The sequence below is a fragment of the Tasmannia lanceolata genome, unplaced genomic scaffold, assembly GCF_043159265.1.
Source record: "Tasmannia lanceolata isolate RefF3 unplaced genomic scaffold, GAP_Taslan_0.1 ptg000015l, whole genome shotgun sequence".
Lineage (NCBI taxonomy): Eukaryota > Viridiplantae > Streptophyta > Magnoliopsida > Canellales > Winteraceae > Tasmannia > Tasmannia lanceolata.
In genome coordinates, this window is record NW_027518692.1 from 62,646,462 (window position 1) to 62,672,878 (window position 26,417).

Here is a 26,417-nt window from a genome sequence, read left to right on the forward strand (position 1 = left end):
ATGTTTGACACATATTCTACAAATTAGTACTCCATAATTATTATTTTATTGTAGATGACGATAAAATAATAATTATGTTCTATAAAAATGATTCTTAGATATAAGTTAAAGAATGTGATTCTAATTCTCACTCCAAGTTGATTCAGACTTCCAGAATGAGAATCAATCAAATGTTTAAAGAATGCAAACTTAGTAGTCATCGAAGCTGTTAATTAATGTGTGTGATACTGATTGCATGTGCCTACTGCCCTTGATCCCCTCTGATTGGATAATTCTAAACCTTTGATGGTGCATGCGAATAATAGATGCCTAAAAGATATTAGATTCTTGATTTTCGCACGCCTCAATCTTGTGGCTGAGATCTTTGTTCGGCATAAGACTTAGGCCCACCTTAGTTGCCTATGATGACCCATCATATCAACGGTCTCGATCACCAATCACATAAGCCAAGTGTTTGCAAGATCATAATCATTAGCATTCTTCAATACCGAAAGTAACTGGATTCTCTGGAAGTGAAAGAGTTGTTAGAATGGGATTCCAACTCGCCACCTTTTGATTGAGATTTTGAGAAGAGTTGCTATTTGGAGAGCACAATACCGCTAGGAAGACGCATTCATGTCACTCCTCTAAGTCAAACATGCCTACCACAAATGCCATATGCCCCACATAAACAAGTAAGAACCCTATTATTTTAGGGGAAATGATATTTCCCTCCCTTAAACGGATAAACCCCCTGAAACGGTTTTTGTGAGAATGGCTCACTGCTTGAGGAGATGTTTTTCTTTGCCTTTAAAGCTTTTGGTTGCCGGGGTTTTTTTTTTTTTTTCCTAGGATTTATGTGGGTAAAGGTAGGAGACAAAAGAGGGGACAAGCATTAATTAGAGAAAGATATTATGATTAGGGGTGGCAACGGGGCGGGTCGGGGCCGGATGTTGGGGTCCCCTTACCCTTCCCCTTTGCGGGGAATTTTCCCTCTCCCCTTCCCCTTCCCCTCTGCGGGGATGGTGGGGAATCCCCCTCCCCTCCCCGCGGGGAATATCTAATCCCCTTCCCCTTCCCCTCCCCGCATCCTTCGGGGACAAAATCCCCGCCCCGCCCCCTCTTTGGAACCCAACCAAACCAGCAAACAGAGCTTCTTTCTTCTACGTCCATTACAGACAATATTGTGATGAATGCTATGATTCTATTCATGTGATCAACAAACAGATGGACAAAATCAGAAATGCATGGATGAGACAACAAATATAAATAACAACAGGACCTCATCTTTCAGCAATTTTCTGCATAAATTATGGAATGATAAATAGGAAATGAGCACCAGGATTACCTTCATTAACAGGCAGCCAATGTGCAAAAAGTAACTATTTCAGTAGTCACAATGAACTTTAAAAGTCCATAAGTGGGCGCTCACACGTGCAAAATAATGTTCATTAGTTCATTATGTATAGCATGTTAACCCCCAGATGAGCATGAGAAATGAGAATGGAGAAGAGAACAAAATCAACAAATGACTTATTTCTTTAATTGCAATTCAGTCTAGTGCTGACATGAAACAAATTTCTAGTAGCTAAATTTTTCTTGTTGAAAATTAAAACCTGCAATCCAACCCTAAAATTCTGTTGGCACTACGATTTTTTGATAATTGCATACACTCAGCGTCTCAGGCTCTCAGATTGTCTTTATTATTTCAACATCTGTGAAAAGGTTATTATAGTTCTCAAAATGCTCTCAGAAGCTAATTAAAAGGAAAAGACAAGCTAAGTTTATGTTTGGGGGAATCTTGTAGCCGATCCACAGAGTTTCTAGTCGTTTTTCTTAAAAAAAACACTTAAAAATTTACAAAAAAATGGCATTGATTAGCGGGGCGTAGCGGGGCGGGGCGGGGCGGGGCGGGGCGGGGACAACTCCATCCCCTTCCCCTTCCCCTCCCCGCACCGGGGAATTTTTATATTCCCCTTCCCCTTCCCCTTTCAAATCGGGGAATCCCCTCCCCAAACGGGGCGGGGCGGGGCGGATCCCCTCTTTTTCGGGTGAAATTGCCAGCCCTAATTATGATGAGTGGAGAGAGAGGGTAGAGAGAGAGAAAGAGAGACCACCATTTTCAAGACAAGATTTTGCTGATGTCATCAAGAAAAAACTGATGTGACCACTAAATATTCTCCCACATAAATCCTAGGAAAAAAAAAACCCAGCAACCAAACGGGGCTGAATAACGTTAACGGGGGATATCATTCCTCTAATTCTGACATCTGATTAAACAATAAAAAGATAAGGCGTGTTCGTCTCATTATCAAAATATGGTCGCCATTAAATGGTATCCGACAGTGGCATCTTCGAAATTTCGCAAAAGCAACACGGACAATCTATTAATCTAAGCAATAAAATAATAAGGTATCACAGGAAGGGCAAAAGACAAGCATCCCTTCGCCAGCGATAAAGTCTCGGTTGCTAAAACCCTTCTTTCTATCTTCCTCTTTCTCCGCCGAAAGGGTTTTAGGCTTTTAGCTTCCTCCCGCCTCTCTCCCCCAAAGTAAACCCTTGAAGTTCAAGCTATTTGCAAAACTGCCACTACTCAGACAAGACGGGTTCTTGTAGTGGGAGAGGAAAGCTGGGGAGAATTGCAGAAGCAATGGCCATGGGGGTTTCTACTCAAGTTGGACCTTTTAAGCCATATTATGCTCCTTCTCTCTGGCTTTCTCCCTCCTTACGTCGCTCGTCTTCTTCGTGTTCTCCGCCTCCTCCTTCTCATGCCCTTTCGCATTCTGGAAAGGGCTTCGAAGGGTATATATTTTTTCTCTTCCTTTGTTTCATCTTTGATTGATTTTTCTTTAGGGCATTTTTTTCTTTGTTCAATGAAAAAGCCCATTATGTTTGTTTCTTATGTCCCCAGTCGCGAATTTTGGTGGAAACAGGACTATGACCATGCTATGGAAATAATCATATTTAACTTCAAAACCATTTGGCTATAAGATTATATGCAAATAAATTTTTTTGGAGGTATCCAAAGAGACCTTTAGGGTAAAAGAGGGTTCATGATCAAGCAGCTGTATGCTGTCCTGACAGCGTTTCTTGGATTTTAAGTGAGAAATTCAGGTTTTAAAAATCTCTCCTGCATCTTGAGATTTGTAAAACCTGGAAATATGGGAGGATCTGCTACTGTTTTGCTGTCGGGAAAGAAGGGCGAGAAGTAAAACACGACTTCTCTCGTCTCTTAGCTACAATTTTGAAGAAATCACGGATTCTAAAATCCGTGTATCCAAACGCCCCTTAATTTGCTATAAAAATGTTGTTTCTGATTTTCTCTTTTTTCTTTGATGAATGGTGAGTGCAAATTTTAAGTAAAACTTGGAAATAGGAAAGATTATTTCGTTATAGGTTTGGTTAGAAATAGGATCGAGAATATCTGAAATCGGTGTTGCAGTTTTTATGGTTATGATGCAAAACTATCGCAATGTGAAATTTTTAGCGGGAAAAGTTGATTTTGGGGAAATAATTGGAAGTGTCTTTTCTGGGATTCGTAGACATATGAGCTTTATCAGATTTAGTGTTCTTTGATTGTTTTTTGATAGTGTTCTTTCTTTATTCACTGGAAAAACTTAAAATTTGTGATGGGTATTGTTACTGGTTTTCTCTTTCTTAGTTGATGAATGTTGAATACAAATTTTGAATGAATTTTGGGAGTGTGCAAATATTATTTTGTTATAGGTTTGTTTTGGGGTAAAATTTAGAATATGGGAATGGTTTCTAATTTTATAATTAACATGAAACGACCACCGTGTGAAAGTTTTAGTGGGGATTTTTATTTTAGAAAAATCACTGCGAATATCTTGTCTAGGATTCATAGATATGTGAACCCCATCAGATTTACTGGCTGAAACCAAATCCCAAACTGCTTGATTCTGCCTTCAGCCCATCAAACTTTCAATGAATTCTCTGGCTTGAATTTAAAATCTCTATTTCTTTAGTTGTGTAGTTGACTTTAGATATTTTTTTAATGGATGACTTTGGCTGTTAGTTTTGTTATCTTCTGGCTTCTTCTGTTTCTCATTATATACAACGATTGTATTACCGTTGTTTGCTCAGATTAAAAGCATTTTCTCCTTCATCTTTTTTTCTTGGGAATGGGTATTTCCGGTGTTCCTCTAGGGTTTCAGTTTTCTGATGTTCTAATTGAGTTTCGTACACCTGTCTTTTACTTTTAAAAATATCCTCAATGTCTTCAGTAAACAATTTTTATTGCCTAAGTTTTCCATTGTTTCGCATGACAGGAAGGAAATCTGCTCTCTCCAGGGTGCACATGATCCTTGTTTTAATTCTCTGTCATTGAGGCAAAGTTCAGGAATTGCAACCAGGCAATTTTTTTTGAAGGATAAGTACTATTTGCGTGCTTATTTGAGGAACTACCATAGTCTGATGTTGCGTTACTCTCCAATGTCGCTGAGGTTGCGTGACTGGCTAAGGGTAGAGGAAGAAAAGAAGCAGAGTCTTAGGTCGTGCATCAATGAACCAGTTAGTAATCTATCTGTTTCTGGTACCTACAATGATGATTCTAGTTGCATCTGGCTCTTAGAAAGAGAAAAGGTTAAGGAAATGAGACAAAACCAGCTAGTTCTTCACAATGCTTTGGTCCCACAGGATGGTACCACATTGAAAAAGGAGAAGGTTGGGAGTGCTTATGTGAAAGGGGAATTTGCTACAACTGTTCACAGTCAGGTATTAGATAATATTGCCGAAAAAGATGCCATACAAAACTCATTTAGTCAGGGTTATATGGGTCGTGGGATGGAGAACAAGTTGACCCAGAAAAATGAATCGCGTGGACAAACAGTACAAACCAGAAGTTATGGAGGGTTACCACTTGTAAATGGTAGGAATAATGCAACCTCAAGCGGTTGTTTGATTAACAATGGTCGGGCTTCTCATGTGACCGTTTCTCTGGACCAACCAGGTGTAATTCCTCAGTATAATGGGTCTTTGGCACAGAAGCTTGCAGGTGGAAGAATTGAACTGGCAGGATTTAGACCTGACAATGCGATTGAAAGGGGCATATCTGACAGAGAATCTGCTGTTAGTGATGACAATGCAATTGAAAGGGACACATCGGACATAGGATCTGCTGTTGGTGATGATCTTAATAAAACCTCCGTTGAGGAAATAAATCCCCAAAAGGAATATGCCATTCGTCTTGCCGAGCAACGCATGAGACTTATTCGCATATATGACAGAGTTCTTGTAGTTGACAATATCACAGTGGCAAAGAGAGTTGTTGAAAAGCTTACGAAGCAATACAAGGATCTTGTTCATGCATGTGATACAGAGGCAGGTTTTCAATATTGAATTATAGATTTGTTTCTGGCTATATATCTTATTGCGTAATGTTCCTCTCGAAGCTGCTTCTCAACATTCACAGAAAAATAATATTTGTGTTCAAGCATTTATTAGTGTTACTTAAATTTATAACATATGTGTACATGGATACTATGCTTTTATGGTCGTGTACATGTAAGCGGTTCTGTTACCAGCATTGCATATAATTGTATTCCTTTTGACTGAATGTATGTTCCCCCTGTGCATGGGTATATGTGCATTTTGTTGTCATATGTATGCTGCATTGCCATTTATACTGTCATTGGAAAGTAGGTATATCCAAGAAAATTTGTGTTCATTCTTAGTGGGGATTGTTATGGCATTTTTGGGCAATTGATCTTTTTATTGATAATTTCTGTTTGTGCATGCTGCCATTGAGTTTTTCTCAATCATTTTATTAACTAAATCCTTCATAGTTGTAATGAATCCATCATAGTTGTGACTATTCCTTGTCTTCATATTTGTATGTCTTCTAAGACAGTGGATATGCTTCAACATCTGTGCATTCTCACGACTTCCCTATTTACTGATCAGTTTCTTGTGGAGGCGTTGCATTTTTATGTTCTTGTGTAGCGATGCTGCATATGCCACTGCCTCATATATTTTTAAAATCTACTAAAATGATATTGCCATCAACCATTAATTTTTTATGTATAATTTAAGGACCTTTGTTCTTGCTGCACATCCTCTCTCTAACTGGTAGCAATCTATTTACAGGTCGCAAAGATTGATGTTAAGGATGAGACTCCTGTTGATCATGGAGAAATTATATGCTTCAGTATCTATTCTGGACCGCAAGCAGATTTTGATGGTAAATCTTGTATATGGGTAGATGTTCTTGATGGTGGCAGAGATCTTTTGATGGAATTTGCTCCTTTTTTTGAAGACCAATCCATAAAAAAGGTAAGTATTTCATTTAGAACTTTGATATCTGCTAGATGATTATCATGAAACATTAGTCTTCAGTGAGCTTGTCAACCATGAAGTCTTTTTTCAGCTGTTATGTTCTTTGCCCAATAATAGAGCATGCTGACATGGAGAACTGATTGTTATAATTGGCTGTCATTTATTTTCACACTTCCCTGAAGATTCCATCAGGTGATTTCCCAGTGCATTACCACTTAAAAGTTGCAGATATTTCTGTAGTCAGATACTAATCCGCTTTGGATTAGAAGTCAGCAGGGCAATTTGCTTCACTCCAACAATGGGAAATCTTCCATTCTTCCTGGAATCTGATTCTGTCCACAGTTTAGTGGTGTTCTTTTCTTTCGAAAGGATGAGTCCTTGCAGGGTAGCCTCAAGTTCAAGGCCATGGATGGGACCGGGTTGAGATTGGAGGGAGAACAAGGCCACAGCATCACCATCATGATTCCTCAATAAACCACCAATCCCAGCACCTTCCTCCGTGAGAGAGGCATCAGTATTGAGTTTCGTCCACCCGGAGTTGGGTCTAATCCAGTAGCAGTCCCCCTTATCCTTGCTTGGGTAAAACAGGGTAAGTTCATGTGGGCAGCACTGGTGTCTTTGAGATTCAAATAGAGGCTCCTAGTTCTAACCAAGGCAAGAACATTCCTGAGAATGTATTGTTTATGGCTAGGCTACTTATCATGAAGCCTCCCATTACGCTCCATCCAGATCATGTAAATAGTAGCCCCAAATGCAATACCAATTGCCGTTGCTGCTTGGCCTCTCCCTGTGAAATTTGTTCTCATCCATTCCTCCTCCCCTTGAAGGGTAGGTTTTGGTTTCTCCTATGCATGAAACGCCACAGGACAGACCTCCATATCCAGGAGGAAAAGGAGCATGAGAAGAAGACGTGGTTCACTGTTTTTGCTTCTGAGTTGCACAGGAGACAGCGGGTCTCCCTGTCCGGTCCGAGGAAGAAAAGTCTGTCTCGAGTAGCCAGCTTCTGGTTCATAGCCAGCCAAGATGTAAATCCGTGTTTGGGAATATGCCCCTTAAACCAAACTGAAGAATGCGAAATGACTTTTTGGTATTTTGTTCGCACTTGGTTCCATGCCGATTTCATTGTGAACAGACCATCAGTACACGTCTTCCAAACAGGAGTATTAGCTCCTCCAGGAACAACAAGGGAGGAATCCAGGATGCTTTTCAGTTCCTTGAGCCATGGGTTATCAAATATATTATCCCATTTGCCATTGACAATGAACTGATCAACCGTTGAATTTAGGGTATAAATAAAATGACAGTCCCTAAGGTTGTTTGAGAAGTTAAGGGTCCATCAGGGGATGTTTGAGAAGTTATGGGTCCATCAGGGTGCTAGGGCTGCGTCCAATTCCTTTCCCATCCCTGATTGTGTAACAAATGTTCTCCTTTGCAATTTCCCTACTTCGAAAAATCCCCCTTAACCCCCAAGATAAGTTTGTCGGAGGTTTAATCATTCAGAAGTTCCGGCCTCGGAGGAATTTCTGGTGGAACCACTCAACCCAAGGATTCTCAGACTTATTCAAAATCCTCCACAAGCACCAAAGCTGATTAGCACGATTAATATCATAGGGGGTTCGAATGCCCGTCCCACCATCTTCTTTAGGTCGACAAAGGGTACCCCAAGCAGTAGGATGATAGTTCTTTTGTAAACCAGGCCCACTCCAAACAAAATTTCTGAGGATCCCATCTACTTCGTCAAGGGTGTGCTTAGGAATGGAGAAAGCCATTGACCAGTATATTTGAAAGCTGTTTAAGACAGCCTTAACCAATTCCAATGTTCTTGCCCTCGACAAGTGTCTATTGGACCAGGAGGATATTCGATTTCTAACTTTGGCAACCAGAGGGCTGCACATTGCAGCGGAGAGTCTTGTTGAAGTTAGAGGGAAGGCCCAAGTATTTCAATGGAAGCCTTCCCTCCTTCATGTTTAAGATCCTCCAAATGGATTTCTTATTTACATATCTTTTTTTGAAACGGTAACGATTTATAATCTTATTTACATATCTTGATTTAGAAAAGATTACCTCAAATTTATTCAGGTTTGCTACGAGGCCTGAGCATGTGGTGAATCTACGGAGGCACTCACCAACATGGGTTGCATTAGCAGGGGTCGCTGTAAAAAACAGCACAGCATCATCCGCGAAGAGAAGGTGGGAGAAGGAGGAAGATCCTTTTTTGAAGGGAGTGTGAATAAGACTTCTGTCCTCACCCTCATGGAGGATGCAAGAAAGCATTTCCATGTGGATGCAAAATAGAAGGGGAGAGATTGGGTCACCTTGTCTGAGGCCATTTGAAGACTTAAAGAATCCTCTCGGGCTACTGTTGATCAGAATGGAGAAGGAGGGAGTGGTAATGCACTGGGAAATCCATCGCCTCCAAGTATCATTGAATCCTTGTTTTTCCATGAAGCACAAGAGGGCCTCATAGGACACATTATCATACGCTTTCCTGAGATCAATTTTGATACACATATCTGCTTCAAGTTCTTTCTATGGAAATTGTGAAGAAACTGCCCCATCAAGGGCATGGATATTGATCTTTATTCTGTCCCCTCCCCTCTTATGGATATGAGTTGTAATGATGCCAATGGCTCTAGCTATCCCCGATTGTAATTCCCATTTCTTTGATTCTTAATATAATTCTGGTTGGGGTCCCGCCTAACCCCAGCTTGCCTATAAAAAAAATCCGTTTTGGATTGAGATTGTTATGTTATTCATTGTCGTTGCAAATGGATTCAATATAGTCACCTTTCTATACGTGTGAATTATGTTTCAGATTTCGTTCTTTTGGAAAATTTCTGTGTCCAGTTAATTGAAGTTTCTAATGTGTAGTGCTGGCATCACAATTAAAACTGATGCATTTCATTTTAGCAGGGCTTGATCTTTGTGATCAGACTCAATACCTGTGAATTAATTCATTTGTCCTTAGGCGGTGGCAGTTAGTATTATGTGATTCAGTAAGTCGGAAGGGTAGAGTTGAGCTGGGGCTTGGATGAATTCATTAGCTTGAATCAAAGTTCCAAGCTGAGGTTGGTAATCCTTTAGGGCTTTAACAATGTAGATTGTATATAGCTCACATTACCCATTGTTACAACTATCATGATCGAATATGGGTGGCAGCAATAGTGTTTAAGAGCCGTGCATGTCAATAATATTTGTTAAATCCATTAGACCCAACTATGAATATACTCTACCTGCATGCGTATTCCGGCCACAATGCCAGACACATGTGGACCTGGTGCATGTTATTGTACTTCTTATAGATCCTGTTGTCAAATTGGACATCTAACATGCCATTAAAAAAACATAAAAATAAATAGACATCTAACATTCTGAGGACCTTCAGAAAAAAAAAAAAACATTTTCTGAGTAAGGATCATCTATTCTTTTCATATATTTCTTTTTCAGATAGTGTGTGTTCATATTTTCTTTGTCAATTCTCTTCTTGGGTCCATGCCCTTTTGAGTAATACGAAATAAATGAAGCTATACTGTCTGTTTTGTAGGTTTGGCACAACTATAGCTTTGATTGTCATGTTATAGAGAACTATGGGTTCAAGGTTTCTGGATTTTATGCTGATACAATGCATCTTGCACGGCTTTGGGATTCTTCCAGACGAACTGAAGGTGGATATTCTCTCGAAGCACTAACAAGTGATCCAAGGGTCATGTCCTTTAAAAAAAAAATTGATCCAAAGGTCATGTCCAAGGCACAATCTCATGATATGGATGAGTTGATTGGGAAGATATCAATGAAATCCATCTTTGGCAAGAAAAAAATTAAAAAAGATGGATCTGAGGGCAAGCTTATCACTGTTGCTCCCGTAGAGGAGCTTCAACGAAGAGAACGGATACTGTGGATTTGCTATTCTGCCTTAGATTCAATGAGCACACTAAAGCTTTTTGAGAGCTTAAAAACGAAGCTAATGGACATGGATTGGGTAGTTGATGGTGATGCCAAAAGATCCAAAAAAGGAACCATGTATGACTTCTATGAAGAATATTGGCGTCCATTCGGTGAGATTTTAGTTAAAATGGAATCTGAGGGAATGCTGGTTGATAGAGAACATCTTTCGGAGATCGAGAAAGTGGCAATTTTGGAACAGAAAGTTGCCGCAGAGAGATTTCGGAAGTGGGCATCTATTTATTGTCCTGATGCTATGTACATGAATGTAGGAAGTGATGCACAATTGCGTCAGATTTTTTTTGGCGGCACTGTGAACCGGTACACAATTCATCTTAGCACTAACTAAAACATGCTAATTATCTGTTTCAGACTTTGCCTCTAACAAATATTCTTCTCGTGTCACGTTTCATGTATGAGAATTCACTTGTTAGCACAATGTGTTTGTGTTTTTAGTTGGCGGCTTTGCTGCCGCATGTTATGCACGCATTAAACAACTTCCACTGGTTAGCTGCTAATATTACACCGAGAAATGTAAAGTGGCTTTCTTTATGAAGCTTGTGTTATTTATAATTATTGCATGCTACTGGCTGTATACTGTATTTCTTTTCCTCGGGGCCTGTTTGGTTGGCAAGAAATTGGTAGAAAGTAGTAGAAAGGAAAACCTTTTCAAAGATTTCTCTGATTTCCTTCATTTGGTTGTGCAAGGAAAGCCCTCTCCATTTAGAAAGGAAAATGCCCCTAAATTGCACAAATCCTTTCCGTCTTAAAACCTCGGATAATATCGCTTTCCTTTCCAGACTAATAGAAGTATCAGGCATCTCTGAAATTTTCAGTGTAGTGGTCTCTCTCTCTCTCTCTCTCTCTCTCTCTCTCCTCCCCTTAATGAGGTAAAACCCTAATCTTGATCGTTCCTGCACCTCAAACTGAAAAATACACTAATCTATATCGTTTCTGCATCTCAAACTGAAAAACACCTTGCTCTAGTTTGTTTCTGCATTTCAAACTAAAAATCACCCTGATCTAAGATCGTTTCTTCATCTCAAACTTAAAACATCAATTTTCAAAGGATGTCCACCTCGCCTTTCCTTAGCACAAACCATCTTTCTGATTGATCTCTACATCTCCCTCTCTCTCTGTGGTTGTTCACCAACCGGGCCTTCATGGTTTATATCTCTGCAAATCAAAATCTATAGTTCCTCTGCGTCATACGTTGTTTTTAATTTAAAAATAAAATAAAAATCTATTGTTCCTCTAATTTTTATAGAATGAAATGGTAATAGAGATTGCAGCAATGTCTAGGACGAACACTTTCAAACAGTCGTTATGATGTTGACTATGGGTGATGCATAGAGAATGGGTAATATGGGGTGACAGCAGAGAAAGAGGGAAAAAGAATGGTCTTGAGACAACTCTGGCTGATTTTCTCTTACCACTGATCAACAATTGCTCGAATTGATATTTTCTAGTATATTTACCCATTACTTTTTTTCCTCCAGCCCCTTACAGAACATCGCGATATGATATATCACCATGTCATACATTGGTGCAAACCTATGGTTTGCGGGTTCTTTGGAGAACTCTTAGGAGCGTAAAATGTCTAACTTTCAATTAAAACCAGTGCTATCAATCCAAATCAGATAAGACAATTAGAAATCAAATCAAATCTCAGCTAGGGCTTCACACGAATGATTTCTTTAAAGATAATTCATCCATGAGTTTAGTTCAATCCGGACAAACTTGCATCAATTAGTTCACACGGAAGCAATGTGATAACAAGTCCCATTCTGAAATAATAATAGAATGAAACAAAAAGACACGTCTACCTATTTATTCTTCTCTATTTTCTTATTTCTGCTGTTTCTCTTTACTCCTTTTTAGGCTACATCTATTTCCTATGGAAAAAAAATCAGTCATTTTGTTTTTCTTGCATGCCTTTTACAGTAAAGACCCGAATGAGAGTCTTCCAGAGTCGAGGACTTTTAATGTGCCTAATGTTGATAAAGTGATTAAGGAAGGAAGGAAGGTCCCTTCAAAGTTTTGCACCATTACACTACATAATCTTGGCTTTCAGATGGAAGCGGAGATGTATACTGCTACTGGGTGGCCTTCCGTTTGTGGTGATGCCCTAAAGGCCTTGGCTGGCAAGGTCTCGGCAGAACAGTATTGTCCAATAGACGATCCTTGTGGCTTTCAATCTGATGGCAACAGTGAAATTTTACCTGAAGATGAAATTGAGGGAGGAGAAACACCGACTTTAGGTGCTGATGATGTTGACACATCGGCTTATGGAACTGCTTACGCCGCTTTTGGAGGGGGTGAGAAGGGGAGGAACGCTTGTCATGCCATTGCTGCTTTATGTGAAGTCTGCTCCATAGACTCATTAATATCCAACTTTATTCTCCCCTTACAGGTCAGTTCCTATTCTTCTTTTTTTACAGGTCAGCTCCTTTCCATGTTATTTATTAAGTGATTGCTTATGATGCATGTTTTCCAGTTCTTTTTCGGTCTATTTTTTTTTTTCAGTTGTAGCTCGCTACATCTTAGTTATCTCTGCTGACCACAATATAGAGCCTAATAGACAGCTTTGACATGTGTATGGATTATATGTCTGTGACATTTAAGAATTCCTTTGTATGATAAATGTACAAAAAAATATGCATTTGCGAATATGCTAATACGAAGAGTCTCTATCTAGGATGGATTAGGATATAGCCCAAAAGAAAATTTGCAGAAGTCTTTAAGGGCTACTTTATGTGTCTTTAAACTTGTAATCCTGTCCATGTATATTAGCACTCTCTCTCTCTCTCTCTCTCTGTTTTTTTTTTTTTTTTTTTTTTTTTTTGGGGGGGGGGGGGGGGGGGGTGTCTACATTGATGAGATGAAACCTGACGATATTCATTTCTTGTCGCCACAGGGTAGTCACATATCAGGTAAGAACGGGCGTGTTCATTGCTCTCTGAATATCAATACTGAGACTGGACGCTTATCAGCAAGGAGACCAAATTTGCAGGTTTGTTGGTTATTTGCTCTAATTATCTCTGACTTGTACACTGATATTATCTCTAATTATCTCTGGCAGTTTGGCATTCTTGGTCTCTATGAATTGCAAACAATAAATCCACGTGCATAAGAAAAAATATAATATATTTCAAATAGTTTGTTAATTTAGTCTAATGCTTTGTTAGCCCCGTCATACATTAATTTGTGACTGTTCTCCATTTTACACGTTTAATATTTCTTTTTTCTTCAAATGTTTTTTAGATTTTTTATGTCTCTTCTGCTTTAAATCAGAATCAACCTGCCCTAGAGAAGGATAGATACAAAATCCGGAAGGCATTCATCGCGGAACCTGGAAACTCTCTCATTGTTGCTGATTATGGACAGGTTAGTTATTGATCCACGCCAAAATTTTCAGGATGCTTTGTTAGTGCACTATAGGTTTTTTTTTCTTTCTTTTTTGTTCCTTCTTTCCTAATTGTTGACATAGGTCTTATTTTGTAGCTGGAGCTCAGGATATTAGCACATCTTGCAAACTGCAAGAGCATGTTGGATGCCTTCAAAGCTGGAGGGGATTTCCATTCGAGGACAGCAATGAATATGTATCCCCATATCCGTGAGGCTGTAAAGGACAAGCAAGTGCTTCTTGAATGGTTCCCTCATCCCGGTGAAGAGAAACCTCCTGTTCCTCTCTTAAAGGTAAATTTTGCAGTACCTTCAATTTGTAATAATTTTCTAAAAATTGTGAAATCCCAATTTAGAATGTAAATTACTATGCTTTTGTGTTAGATGAAAAATATATAAATTGCACATTTTTCTTCCTTCGAGTATATAATCATTCCATTTGACATGGCACTGTGCCTATCTTCATGTTCCCGAGTAACAAAAGCAACACTATTCTTTTGTTTTCATCAGACTAATATAGCAACGAGAAAGGCAAGGTGAGTTGATCTCACAACTAGGCCTAGCTAGCTAATCAGCGAAGGGGATTCAATAAGCTGCCTTCTCCTCTTCTTATGATAAATACCGAGCCAGAATCTTCTCTTGCCAGTATCGAGTAGAACGTAGATTGGTCATCTGTACAATTTGTTCACAAAAGTGAAATACTATTTGTTGGTTCAAGTTGGCATTTCACCCAAAATAATCTGAGTTTCATTTTTGGCATAAGTGCCATTCTTGACTAAATATCTTGGGTCAATATTTGGAAAATTCACACACGCACACATACATATACATGCATGCTGACACACATATAACTGCGCTTGATTATGACCTAGTGAATGGTACACATATAAATCGAAGGATGGCTTTTGCCTTGCTTTCTTTCAATCTTGCTGGGAGTTAGTGAAATGGGACATCCTAAAATTCTTCAAGGATTTCTTCGAAGGAATGGAACTGGATAGAGGCACCGGTGTGTCTTTCCTCGCGCTGTTGCCCAAAATTAAAGGTGCAGTGAAGATCTCCGATTTTAGGCTTATCAGTCTGGTTGGATGCCTATATAAAGTCGTGTCAAAGGTACTGGCGGACAGGATGAAAGTGGTTCTTCCTCTCATTATTTCGGAAAATCAGTGTGCTTTTGTGAGTCAGCGGCAGATTTTGGATTGTTCTTTGGTGACAAATGAAACGGTGGATTTGTTGGTTAAAACGGGCACTGAAGGTGTTGTTTGCAAACTCGACATGGAAAAAGCTTATGATCTAGTGTAATGGCATTGTTTGGATTTTTTCCTCCGGAAAATGGGTTTCGGAAACAGGTGGCGGGCGTGGATAAAGAGTTGTTTATCGTCGGCTTGGTTTTCCATTCTAATTAATGGGTCTCCAAAAGGTTTTTTCAAATCGTCTAGAGGTTTGCGTCAAGGGGATCCGTTATCCCCTTTCCTGTTTGTGATTGTCGCTGAAGCTCTGAGTCTTTTAATGGAGAAAGGAAAGTTTGTGGGGCTAGTAAAGGGGATAAAATGTGGCCAAAATGAGGTCGAGGTGTCGCATTTGCAATTCGCGGACGATACTCTATTATTTAGTTCACCCCAGGTATTGCAGATTTTAAATCTGAAGGCAGTGCTGAGGTGTTATGAAATTATTAATGGTCAAAGATCTAATTTTTCAAAGTCTCGATTATATGTGGTGAATGTGGGAGAGGATGAAGCAAAGGGCTTGGCTAATCTAATGGGCTGCCTTTTGGATAGTTTTCCCTCTTATCTTGGGCTCGCTGGGAGGGGGGAGGCCTAAATTAGGTGCTTGGACTCCCATGGTGGAAAGAATTGAAAGGAGACTAGACACTTGGAAAAGGAATTTGGTATCAAAAGGGGGAAGATTGACTTTGATTAAGGCTGTTTTGTCCAATATTCCTATTTACCAGCTATCTCTGTTCAAGTGTCCTATTAGCGTGGTGAAGCGTATCGAATCGATTCAGAGGAGGTTCTTATGGGGTGGATCAAAGGATAAGAGGAGTCTTTCCTTGGTCTCGTGGGAAGATGTTTGTAAACCTGTGAAAGGAGGGAGTCTAGGGATCAAAAAGATAAAACAGGTTAATGTTTCTCTGTTGGGGAAATGGCTGTGGAGGTTTGGCGAGGAGCAGTCGCAATTGTGGGCGAAAGTCATTCGAGGTAAATACGGGGTAGATTTAGGTAATTGGAAATCTCTCAACAGTTTCAGCAAACCAGGGGTATCTGTGTGGAGGGATATTATGCGTTTGAGTTCCAGTTTCGATCAAGGAGTCAGATATAGAGTTTATTCGGGGCATAGGATATCGTTTTGGAGCATGTTATGGTGTTCCGTCATTCCTTTAAGAGATTTATATCCTGATCTTTATATTGTGGCAGCAGATAAGCAAGCTTTAGTCAAAGATTGTTTTGAGAGAAGGGACAGTAAAGTCATCCGGAAGCCTCTATTCCATAGAAGCTTTTTCGATAGGGAATTGCGCTCGGTATTGTTACTTCAAATATTGGAAGATACATACATCAGCTCTTCAGGTGTGGACAAGAGGTTATGGGTTTGGGATTCTTCCGGTTTCTTCTCGGTAAAATTTTTCTTCAGGGGTCTTAATCCGATCCAAGAAGATCTTCATGTTGCAAAGGTGTGGAATATTAAGGTCCCCCCTAGAATTTGCTTTTTTGGGTGGACGGTGATTCGAGGCCGCATCCAAACGGTTGATTTTTGAGGGCTAGGAATATGCTTATAGTAGATCATTGCGCCTTGTGTGTTGAAGCTGGGGAGTCGGTAGATCATTTATTTATTCATTGCAAAGTAGCTCGGGAGGTTTGGGGAAGGGTGTCGAGATTCGGCATTGCGTGGGTGTTTCCTTCCAATATTAAGGATCTCTTTGAATGTTGGTCTTTTGTGCCCTGGAGGAAAAAAGGGAAGGTTTTGTGGTCGATTGCTTTACTGGCCACATTGTGGGTTCTATGGACGGAAAAAAACAACAGGATTTTCGAAAGTCGTGCTAAGTCCTCTTTCTTCCTATATATTAAGGTAGTTGCGTTATTGATTTCCTGGGCTAGGTCGCTGACAATGTTCAAATTTGTTTCGGCATACGACTTGTGGGAGGGGTGGGGGGTGGTCTGTGACAGTCAGGTTCGCAATCCTGTAATTGTTCAGAAGTGGGTCAATCCATCTGTCGGCTTCTCCAAATTGAATTTTGATGGGGTCTAGCTTGGGTAACCCCGGTTTAGTTGGGATCGGGGGTGTTTTGAGGATTTCCTCTGGGGAAGTTATGAAGGCTTATTCCGGGCCTCTCGGAGTAGCTGATTCAAACGAAGCTGAAGTTAGAGCAGCTCATCAAGGTGTGTTACTCCTAGGGCGAGCAAGGATGGCTAGCACTATTGTGGAAGGTGACTTGTTAAATGTCATTAGGTGGCTTAAGGGCTCTTTGGTTCCTCCTTGGAGATTTCTTCGCTTCTTTGATGAAATAAAGGATATTACGGTGGGGTGCGCTACGGTGTATCAACACGTAAGAAGATCTGCTAATGAAGTAGTGGATAAGCTGGCTAAAGATGGGGCTGTGAAGCAGGCTTTGGAGCTCTTCGATTTTCTTCCTCCTTAACTTCTTTTTTGTATTTTTCTTTGTCTGGGCGTGTTTGTAATGTGGTGTGTGTGGGGGGGACTCTCTCGGTCTTTCCTTTTTAATGTTTTTAATGAAATCAGTTACTTAAATAAAAAAAATCGAAGGATGCAGGGCATAAAGAAAAAGAATTATGCTATAACAAACATTAGATAAAAATTTAAAATATGAGATTTTTTTTAACCATGAGGCAGTATAATTAAACAATTCAAGGGTGCCACCTATTCCTGGTTCTTTTAACAAGTATCTATTCTATAACAAACATTAGATAAGAATGTAAAATATGTGATTTTTTTAAACCATGAGGCAATATAATTAAACAATTCAAGGGTGCCACCAATTTCTGGTTCTTTTAACATGTATCTATTCTAGCATAACTTTTATTCCACAAAGTGATTGTCCAGTCTCCTCAGCGGGCGGGGTACGAAAAAATGCTCAACTTGATTGGATGTTAGAATCTAAACGGATAAACCACTTTTGTTTCATGGCCTAGTTTTGGCCAAGGTTTAAAATTTCGGTTTTGGATTCTCATCATGGAAATGGAACCGTTTCTATTCCGGTTGAAAATTTTTGTGTGAATTCTGTAAATTCACATAAATTTATGAAAACATATACAAATGATGGAATTTTAGGATGGAACTTTAGGAATTGTTAGAATAAGCACAAATACATATTTAGAAACCATCACTAAGCAAGACAATCATCTATAAAGGTGTAACAACATCGACCGCCTAGTCACATAACAACATGAATACACTTAGGAGTTTGATAGGGATGAACCATATAGGATTCTCTCTCACTCTCTTTCTCTTGCTTTGGCTACTTGTTTGCTGATTCCTTTAAATAAATTGCATCATTATTATGCTGGTTTTATTTTCTTTTCTGTCTTTCAGCTACATCAAATTTACTATTCCACATTGATTAAAAATATAAGCATACATTTTCTTTGTACCCATGCCTTTTTCAGGATGCCTTTGCTTCTGAGAGAAGAAAAGCGAAAATGCTCAACTTTTCCATTGCGTATGGGAAAACTCCTATTGGGCTCTCCAAGGATTGGAAGGTATGTATATTATTATAAACTAAAATATTGGCTAGTTTTGTTGGATGGTGAGGAATATTTTATTTTGTGACTGCATGTGATCAAATTCATCAGTATTTTGTCACTTCCAGTTAAATTATGTTTTGCTTCCTTAAATTAAGTTGTGGCTTAAAGAAATTGAGTTTTTATCTGATGCCTGACCGTCAAGTACCGTGAAAGCGGTACCACCCTTGATATTTGATCCAACAGCAGCGCGCGTTTTAAGAGGCTGTTGTTGGATCAAATATCAAGGGTGGTACGTTTGACGTACCACCTTCATGGGACTTCACGGTCGGCCACCATATAATTTCTCAAAGAAATTTATCTATCTTTAAGTTAATAGTTGACATACTAATCAATCAACAACATTGGTTCGTGCAATCTTTTATATTAATTTGTAGCCTTTTAAAACCGCCCCAACCCCTAGAAAGTGAAGACATCTCTTAGTTTAATTCTGTTATGTTTCGTCCGAAACTGATGAAACATTCCATTCCAGAATGCAAAATCGAACAAAATTGAAAAGAAAATGTCATACGATCTGGTTTGGTCTGTTCCAGACGAAACAAGGCAAATAGGCTGTTCTGGATGTAATCATGTGAAAACCTGCGCACATAACCAAAGACATGATTTTTACTGCATTTTTTTTTTTTTGGATTTTTCATTTTACCCTCTTTTAGTTATCGTTTTGCAAGACCCGTTTCTTTCCTAAAACCCAACCCATTTTAAATATTTCTTTATATTTTATTTTTTCTCTATTTAAAAAATAAAAAATCGCCTGTCGTAGTTTCTTTTCCTCAATGAAACACCAAAGAAAAAATGGTTGAATTACCAAAACATTTCATTTCAATGAGCAAAACAAAATGCCTACTGGAATGAGATTATTAACTACTGACTACTGTTGCCTATTACCTTGTTTATATCATATAACCATAAGGTACTCAATATCTTCTTTCTTGGGCATTACATGTGTGCGCTACACTTTCCAAAAATCCTTTCGATGCATGAAATATGAAAATATCATAATTTCATTCATGCTTGTTTCTTCATACAAAAGTAAAAGTTTTCCTTTGTTTCAGGAAATATTTTCTTTTACCAACATGCCCAGTTGTAGGAGTATTCATTTTATAATAGCCGTGAATGAATTTTCCTTTCTCAGCATGTTAGAAATATTGCTACAAGATTATGAAAATTCACAGTTTCAATACCTTTTTTATCCAAATTGAAAATATAAGTATTTTTTTACCTTTGTTATCTTCAGGTTTCTGTCAAGGAAGCAAAGGATACAGTAAATCTCTGGTACAAAGAAAGACAGGAAGTTTTGCTTTGGCAAGAAAAGCGCAAAAAAGATGCACGGACGAAGCAGTGTGTATATACACTGCTAGGACGGGCCCGCCAATTTCCCTCTATGAGCAGTGCTAGTAATGCTCATAGGAACCACATCGAACGAGCTGCTATCAACACCCCAGTACAGGTCTCACTTCTTTCATCTCTTACTTAAAGGTTGCCAGGGCATTGTTTGTCTCATGATTTTACAGATGACTTTTGATTGTCTTTGCTTTTTTATTTTGAAAAACGAGTGTTATGTGGTCATATGAACCTGGATACCTTTGAACTAATGGATTTCTTGAACACACACACACACATAGGGAAATGATATCTCTGCCCCCATAAATAGCCTTAAACCCATTTTTTGTTGTTTACCGCTGTCACCATCGTGAGGTGGTAGAACCAACCAGTAACACATTTTCTGAAACTTTTAAAAGAAAAGTTGATGAAACTTTCTCCCTCTCTATCTCATCTTCTCCTTTCTCCCGGTCAAGAACGGGACCCACCTTGTCACCTCCTTCCTCAAGAAATACCAATTTTTCCAAAGTCTCTCCTGTATCTTCTATGCCAAACCCTCTTTGGGAAGAATGATTGTCAAACTCCATAATATTTATGTTCGCCATCAGGAACGTCCTCCACCTCCTCTTCCTCCACCTCAGCCATGCCAGAATCCTAGAGGATGATTTTCTCTCCAACAACGATGACGACAATAATAATCAGAACCATGGATCATGTCACTGTCCTTCCTGACAGTTTCGTGAATTTCGATTTCTTCCTTTGGGAAGGGAAAATTAGCCTTCTTAGGGATTCTTTTTATCACCGATGTTCTCTCCTTCTCTGATGCAAGGTTTTAAATTTCGGTCCTCACCGAAACGGAAATTTCAGCTGAAATCCCGAAATTTTGGCCGAAATTCGGTAAAAGGACTCGAAATGTCAGTTTTTTGGGCTGAAATTTTGTAAACAATTAAAATATCAATATTTTATCTGAAATTTCGCCGAGATTACTGAAACTTCGACCGGAATTTGGTAAATTTCGGCAATTTCGGAACGTTTCGGTTTCGGTCTTGACCAAAATCCGAAATTTCAGTCCGAAATTTAAAACCTTGCTCTGATGTTGGCAGCAGCAGCAACAACAGTGGAGAGAGAAACAAGACAGTGGGTTCGGAGAAGGTAGAGGAAACAAATCCGCCATTGGATTTGTGGTTCTTTTGTCAAGGGTTTAAGCTCGATCGCTACGATGCAAAGACACCTTTTTCCCTAGTTATTTTCTTGTCCACCACTTATGATTATGTGGTCCTAGGATTTCTGCTATTTTTTTGTTACACCCTCAGTGTCATGTTCTTTGCAGTTATGAATACAGACTTAGGAAGCATAATCTAGTTTTGGAACATTCTATGGAAGAATAGTAGTTGCCTTTGTTTTTAATTCTGTTCCGGTGGCCGTTCCATTTTTCTCCTTGATTGGAAGTTGGAATGTTTTGGTGTTCCATCCATTTCAATTTTTTTTTCTTTTTTTTATTGGTTCATCCATATCGATTTTTTCTTCTAGAAAAGTCACTACAAGTTTGGATTTTGTTAATTTGATTTTTTTTTTGAAAATGGAAATTACCTCGACAAAATTTTTAGTCTGCCGTAATAGACCAGAGTTTCCAAAATTTTGGCTAGAAAACTTTGTTTGCTCAAGTGTTCCCAAAATCATTGGAATGGAATTGTCAGATAAGGTAGTTGCGGATTACAGATCAATGCAAGAACAAGAGGGGAAATTTTAATTTTTCAGCAACAAAAAATGGCAGGTAAAAATATTGGGCTGGATGGCTAATGGTGGTGGAAAATTTGAAATCTCATTTCCCATATATGTATATTGGAGCTGATATTTCCATTCCCCTTTTCTGTCCATGCCACCCCTTTTCTTATTTTATCAAAATAGCTCTCTCTCTCTCTCTCTCTCTCTCTCTCTCTCTCTCACACACACACACACACACACACACACACACACACACATGTTGCACGGATTCTTTGCCCCCCTCTGCCGAATCCGTGTCGACATGTCTCCGCATCCGAATCGGACATGGATTCACGTGGGACACACCCGGATTCTTGTCATAGCCGTGTCCCGCACAAATCCTGTTTTTTCGGGCGAATCCGATTCATCGTTGTCTCTTTTGAAATGCGAATCATGTATATTTTCCCTTTAAACATATTTTCTTAACTTTTTTTATATGAAAGTACAACCGTACTCTTTTAATACAAATCCTAGTGCCTCGGCCCTCAAACATCGACCCCCTTCCTCCAATACAAAACTCGCCTCAACCCTCTACCCTCAAATTTTTCATAAATCTGTATTTTAAGCCGTCGGTGTAGCTAAGTTAGCTACACGTATGTGTAGCTTCACTTAACTCCCAAAAAATCAGCTCCATTGGATGATCCCAACCCTTCAAACTGTGGAGGCAAAAATGGACAGGTTTGTGAAGGTTTTTACACGTCCATTTTTGCCTCAACAAATCGTAGGGTTGGGATGATCCTATGGAGCTGATTTTTTAGGCACACCCTATCTATGTGAGGGCCCATCAAATGAATGGTTTGCATCACCGAAACAATGTGGGGCCCAATGTATTTTAAGGTGTCGGTGTAGCTAAGTTAGCTACACGTATGTGTAGCTACAGTTCTCTCTCTCTCTCTCTCTCTCTCTATATATATATATATATATATATATATATATATATATATATATATATAGAGAGAGAGAGAGAGAGAGAGAGAGAGAGAGAGAGAGAGATTTTAAATTTTGAAAATTTTATTTTATTTAAAAATTACCGATTCCGAATCCTACTTTTGGGGGTTTGCCGAATCCGACACCTCAAATCCGTGTCGGATCCCGACACGCGAATCCGAATCCATGCAACACTCCTCGAATCCGTGTCGGGATCCGACACGCGAATCCGAATCCATGCAACACTTTATATATATATATATATATATATATATATATATATATATATATATATATATATATATATATATATATATATATATGGAAAAGTGTTGCTACTCAGTCTTGTATCTAAGCTTATCTACTCGGTCGGGTTAAATACAGTGGGGGCCCACATTGTTTGGGTGATCCAAACCATTCATTTGAAAGTCCCTTACCTAGATAGGGTGTCCACAAAAAATCAGACCCATAGGATGATCCTAACCCATCCAACAGTGGAGGGAACCGAGTAGCAACACTTTTTCCATATATATATATATATATATATATATATATGAATTTGCTAGGGTCCATCGCAAAAGGCATTTCACGGCTGGTCTGTCGCATGTGAGACCAGCCACCTCGTGAATGGAGACAAAGCTGTTGTCTTCATTCACGAGGTGGCTGGCCTGACATGCGACAGACCAGCCACGAAATGCCTTTTGCAATGGACGCCAGCTATACAGACACACACACACAGTCTCCCCATCTTCCAATGACTATTACCTCTCGTCTCTCGCACATCATCGTCACCACATCTTCCCATGATAGCCTTTGCGAGAACTGGGAAGCTTTCTCCTTCCTCTATTCATTGCAGTTCCCGAGAGGAAAAAGAAAAGCTAGAGATGAAAGAAGAGGAGCTACTGATAGAGATGAAGTTTATTGTAGGAAAGCGAGAGGGAGAGGGAGAGAATTTGGACTAGAAAAGGGCACAACTCAAGGAAAGTCCGATGAAACCCCTTGGGAGTAGCCATTAAACTCCTTTAGGGAACCCCTTTAGAAATAATTATTATTAAAGAAACCCATTTAGGGATAACCACCCCTTACGAACCTCAGTGGCAAATCCTTAAGGAAACCCCCTTCATCTACAGACCCTCTTGCAACATGTCATGATCTACTCATATATCCAAGGAAGTTGTGTGGAGAAGCTGAATTTTGATACAGCCATGGACTTAGTCGCCATGGAGATTCAAGCTTTGTAGGAACATGAAGGATCGAAACTCTGTGGGTATGTATCCGGTGGATTCTCATAGAAGATGGTGATTCGAATGACTTGGGGAAGAAAAGAACGCCAAAGATTTCACATCTATAACCATCACCACCTCTCTGTTCTTTCTTCTATCATTTGATGAGATTAAAGCTTGATGGGGCATCTTGGTCCTTTAAGAAAATGACCTTAAATGTGAATAGGATGGACAAAAGGAGCAGAAAAAGCTGGAAAGAGGGAGGAGGGGGGAGATAGGGGGATTTGGAGGATGCGACACTATGCTATGTTTGTGTATAAGGGAATGATATTTCCACTCTTTCTATTGGCCATTCCACTCTTTTTTATGCTGCTTTTGTGATTTCCCATATTGAAAAATGCATGTGTACCTTTGTGCAAAAGTGATGTCTTGCTTCCGGAGTATTTATCCTTCTGATTTTTGGAAATTCATCAGGGTAGTGCTGCAGATGTTGCAATGTGTGCCATGATCGAAATATCCAGGAATGCTCGTCTAAAGGAGCTTGGATGGAGGCTACTGTTGCAGGTTGAGTTCATCTTGTCTATTTTTTTATTTTCGTTAGTATTTTTAGCGGTAGCTAATAATTTTCTGAAATACTAGAAGGCTCTTGTTTGCTTGATTACCAATGGATACTTCTCGGATCAATGATTGCATCTAATAAAATGATGATAAGATTGTCTGTTTAAAAATTGGTATTCGTACAAGAACTCGCCCAAGGTTTTAACTTTTAACCTATTGCTCTGGCAAGTTATTGATTGACATTGTGATTTTTCTTCTTCACTTGGTTGGTTCCTTAACCAAGTCAGATTTGGGAAGTCAGTGATGACACTGGGAGTTCTTAAACAGTGGTGCCCTCTAATAACAAGTCAATGATGACAAGGGGAGATTTTAAACAGTGGTGACCGCTAATAACAATCTTTTAGTTTACATGAGTAATGTATACGCATACACTATAAGTATACACTATTTTTTTTTTCATTTGCCATTCGAAAATGAAGAGTAGTGTATACACAGGAATCTACTGTGCAGTGGTGCAGAAGTATTCTAAGATTTCCTTGGGCTTAAAATCTTCAGAAGGCACTTTTATTTATATCCATCTGTCTGATATTTTTTTGACTGAGGAAAGATATTTTGCAGGCTTTCATTATTTTCCCCTTAACACAGAAAAATCCTCAGTTTTCCAAAAGAACAACTTGAGCAGAGGTTTTACAAGCTTATATTTTTTAACTGTGGAAAGATATTTTGCAGGCTTTCATTGTTTTCCGTTGTAACACAGAAAAATCCCTACTTCTCCAAAAGAAAAACTGGAGCAGCAGAGGTTCTACATGTTAATGTGAGACTGATAATTTTTTTTTTTTGAATAGTAACGAGATTTATTTCATTAAAAGAAGGGGACAAGATGTTCCCAATACAAAAAGCTCATGGCATCAATTAGGGCAACAATAGGCGCCTACTGAGTACCCAGTATCTCAGGATAGCATACATTCGAAGACGTTAATGAAATCCCCACTTTCGCAAGTCCGTCCGCCATGGAGTTGGCAGACCTTCTCGGTGTACCTGGTGATTTTGATAATTTTGAATTCACTCCTGTTAACTGTCTTCTCCACTTTCTACTAGAAATGTAATATGATAGAATAATCTCTGAAATGTCTTACCCACAATTTACTTGAAAGTTTTAAACTTGTATGAGTACAAAAAATGACATTGTGGTGAAAATCAGGTGCACGATGAAGTGATATTGGAAGGGCCTACAGAGTCGGCAGAGATTGCCAAGGCGATAGTCGTTGAGTGCATGTCCAAACCCTTCTACGGCACCAATTTCCTCAAGGTCGACCTCTCTGTGGATGCCAACATTGCACAGAACTGGTACGCCGCCAAATAGCACTGGATTTTGTTTACAGGGGCAGTTCCTAATTTTGATCAAAGCCTCCACTGGCTTTACAAGAGTCCCTTGGGGGGCTTCTCAGGGTGGGATTCCATTGACAGTCATGGATAATATTTTGTGCTCTCCAGTTCCTCTGGAATCATACTAGTAGACTATCCACCAGCCGTATTTGATTTGTGAATGCGGTGATCGGATTTATCGAGTGATGTGTGACAGAGTTCAGAGAAGTTTGTTAGCAAATTTGATCAGATTGTGCAACAAGTCTTGGATGAAAATGAGCATGACAGAGAGGCATCCAAAGGCTTTGGGCTACCTGTATATAGAAGCTTCTCATAAACGGGGAGCTTTGTTCTCTGTGTAGTTATGCTGCATTGATTAATTTATACAGTTTTGCTACTAAAGCATTTTGTACGATGTAAGTTTGTTTTTTGTTACTTCCATTTTGTAAAATGAACTGACCTGGGTGGGTGTCATCTGTAATTTTTTAGGATGAATTTTTGTGGGTTCCTGTATTAACTCTCAAGAATCAAACGCATATGCGCCTTTGCTATTAAAACTCCTCAAAAATCTCAAAATTTTTATGACTTGTTTATAAACTTTGAAAATGGCTCAACAATTAAAAAATTACATGGACTACATTTTCTCCACTTATCTTCTTTTTTTTATTCTTGCAGGGAACATGGGCTATTTCATTGGTGAGCTATGACACTTCTTTAAGCCTTTTTGCTCTACATTCCAGGACTCAGCTCTCTTATCAAGCTGTCTGAAAATTCAAAGTTTCTTATTCCATTTTTCTTTTTGAAAGATGGGGTTTTTTATGATTTAGTTTTTGTATTTTTGATTTTTTGGATTTCATGCCTTTATTGCATTACGGGTAAGAAGAAAAGG

The 26,417-nt window shown here is 39.1% G+C and overlaps 1 protein-coding gene and 1 long non-coding RNA gene across 2 annotated transcripts; both read left to right on the forward strand.

Annotated features, from left to right (window-relative positions):
• The first annotated feature begins 2,390 nt into the window (after nt 1-2,390).
• LOC143892924 (DNA polymerase I A, chloroplastic/mitochondrial-like) lies at nt 2,391-26,125 on the forward strand. Its single transcript, XM_077397844.1, has 12 exons — nt 2,391-2,781; nt 4,269-5,319; nt 6,085-6,270; nt 9,818-10,536; nt 12,160-12,628; nt 13,133-13,228; nt 13,510-13,602; nt 13,720-13,914; nt 18,237-18,329; nt 19,606-19,818; nt 24,080-24,169; nt 25,365-26,125. Exons 1-12 carry the CDS (start codon nt 2,630-2,632, stop codon nt 25,524-25,526), a joined length of 3,519 nt encoding a protein of 1,172 aa, XP_077253959.1. The 5' UTR covers nt 2,391-2,629; the 3' UTR covers nt 25,527-26,125.
• On the forward strand, nt 6,283-9,025 carry LOC143892925 (uncharacterized). Its single transcript, XR_013255655.1, has 2 exons — nt 6,283-6,862; nt 8,353-9,025. It is a non-coding gene; the product is annotated as an uncharacterized LOC143892925 (long non-coding RNA).
• Nucleotides 26,126-26,417: the final 292 nt, after the last annotated feature.

Excerpts from the sequence above, each read along its gene's own strand:
- LOC143892924 (XM_077397844.1), top strand. The coding sequence starts at position 2,630 with ATGGCCATGGGGGTTTCTACTCAAGTTGGACCTTTTAAGCCATATTAT. Across the intron at positions 10,537-12,159 it reads TTTGGCGGCACTGTGAACCG|TAAAGACCCGAATGAGAGTC; the intron begins GTACACAATTCA and ends TGCCTTTTACAG. Across the intron at positions 19,819-24,079 it reads CTATCAACACCCCAGTACAG|GGTAGTGCTGCAGATGTTGC; the intron begins GTCTCACTTCTT and ends GAAATTCATCAG.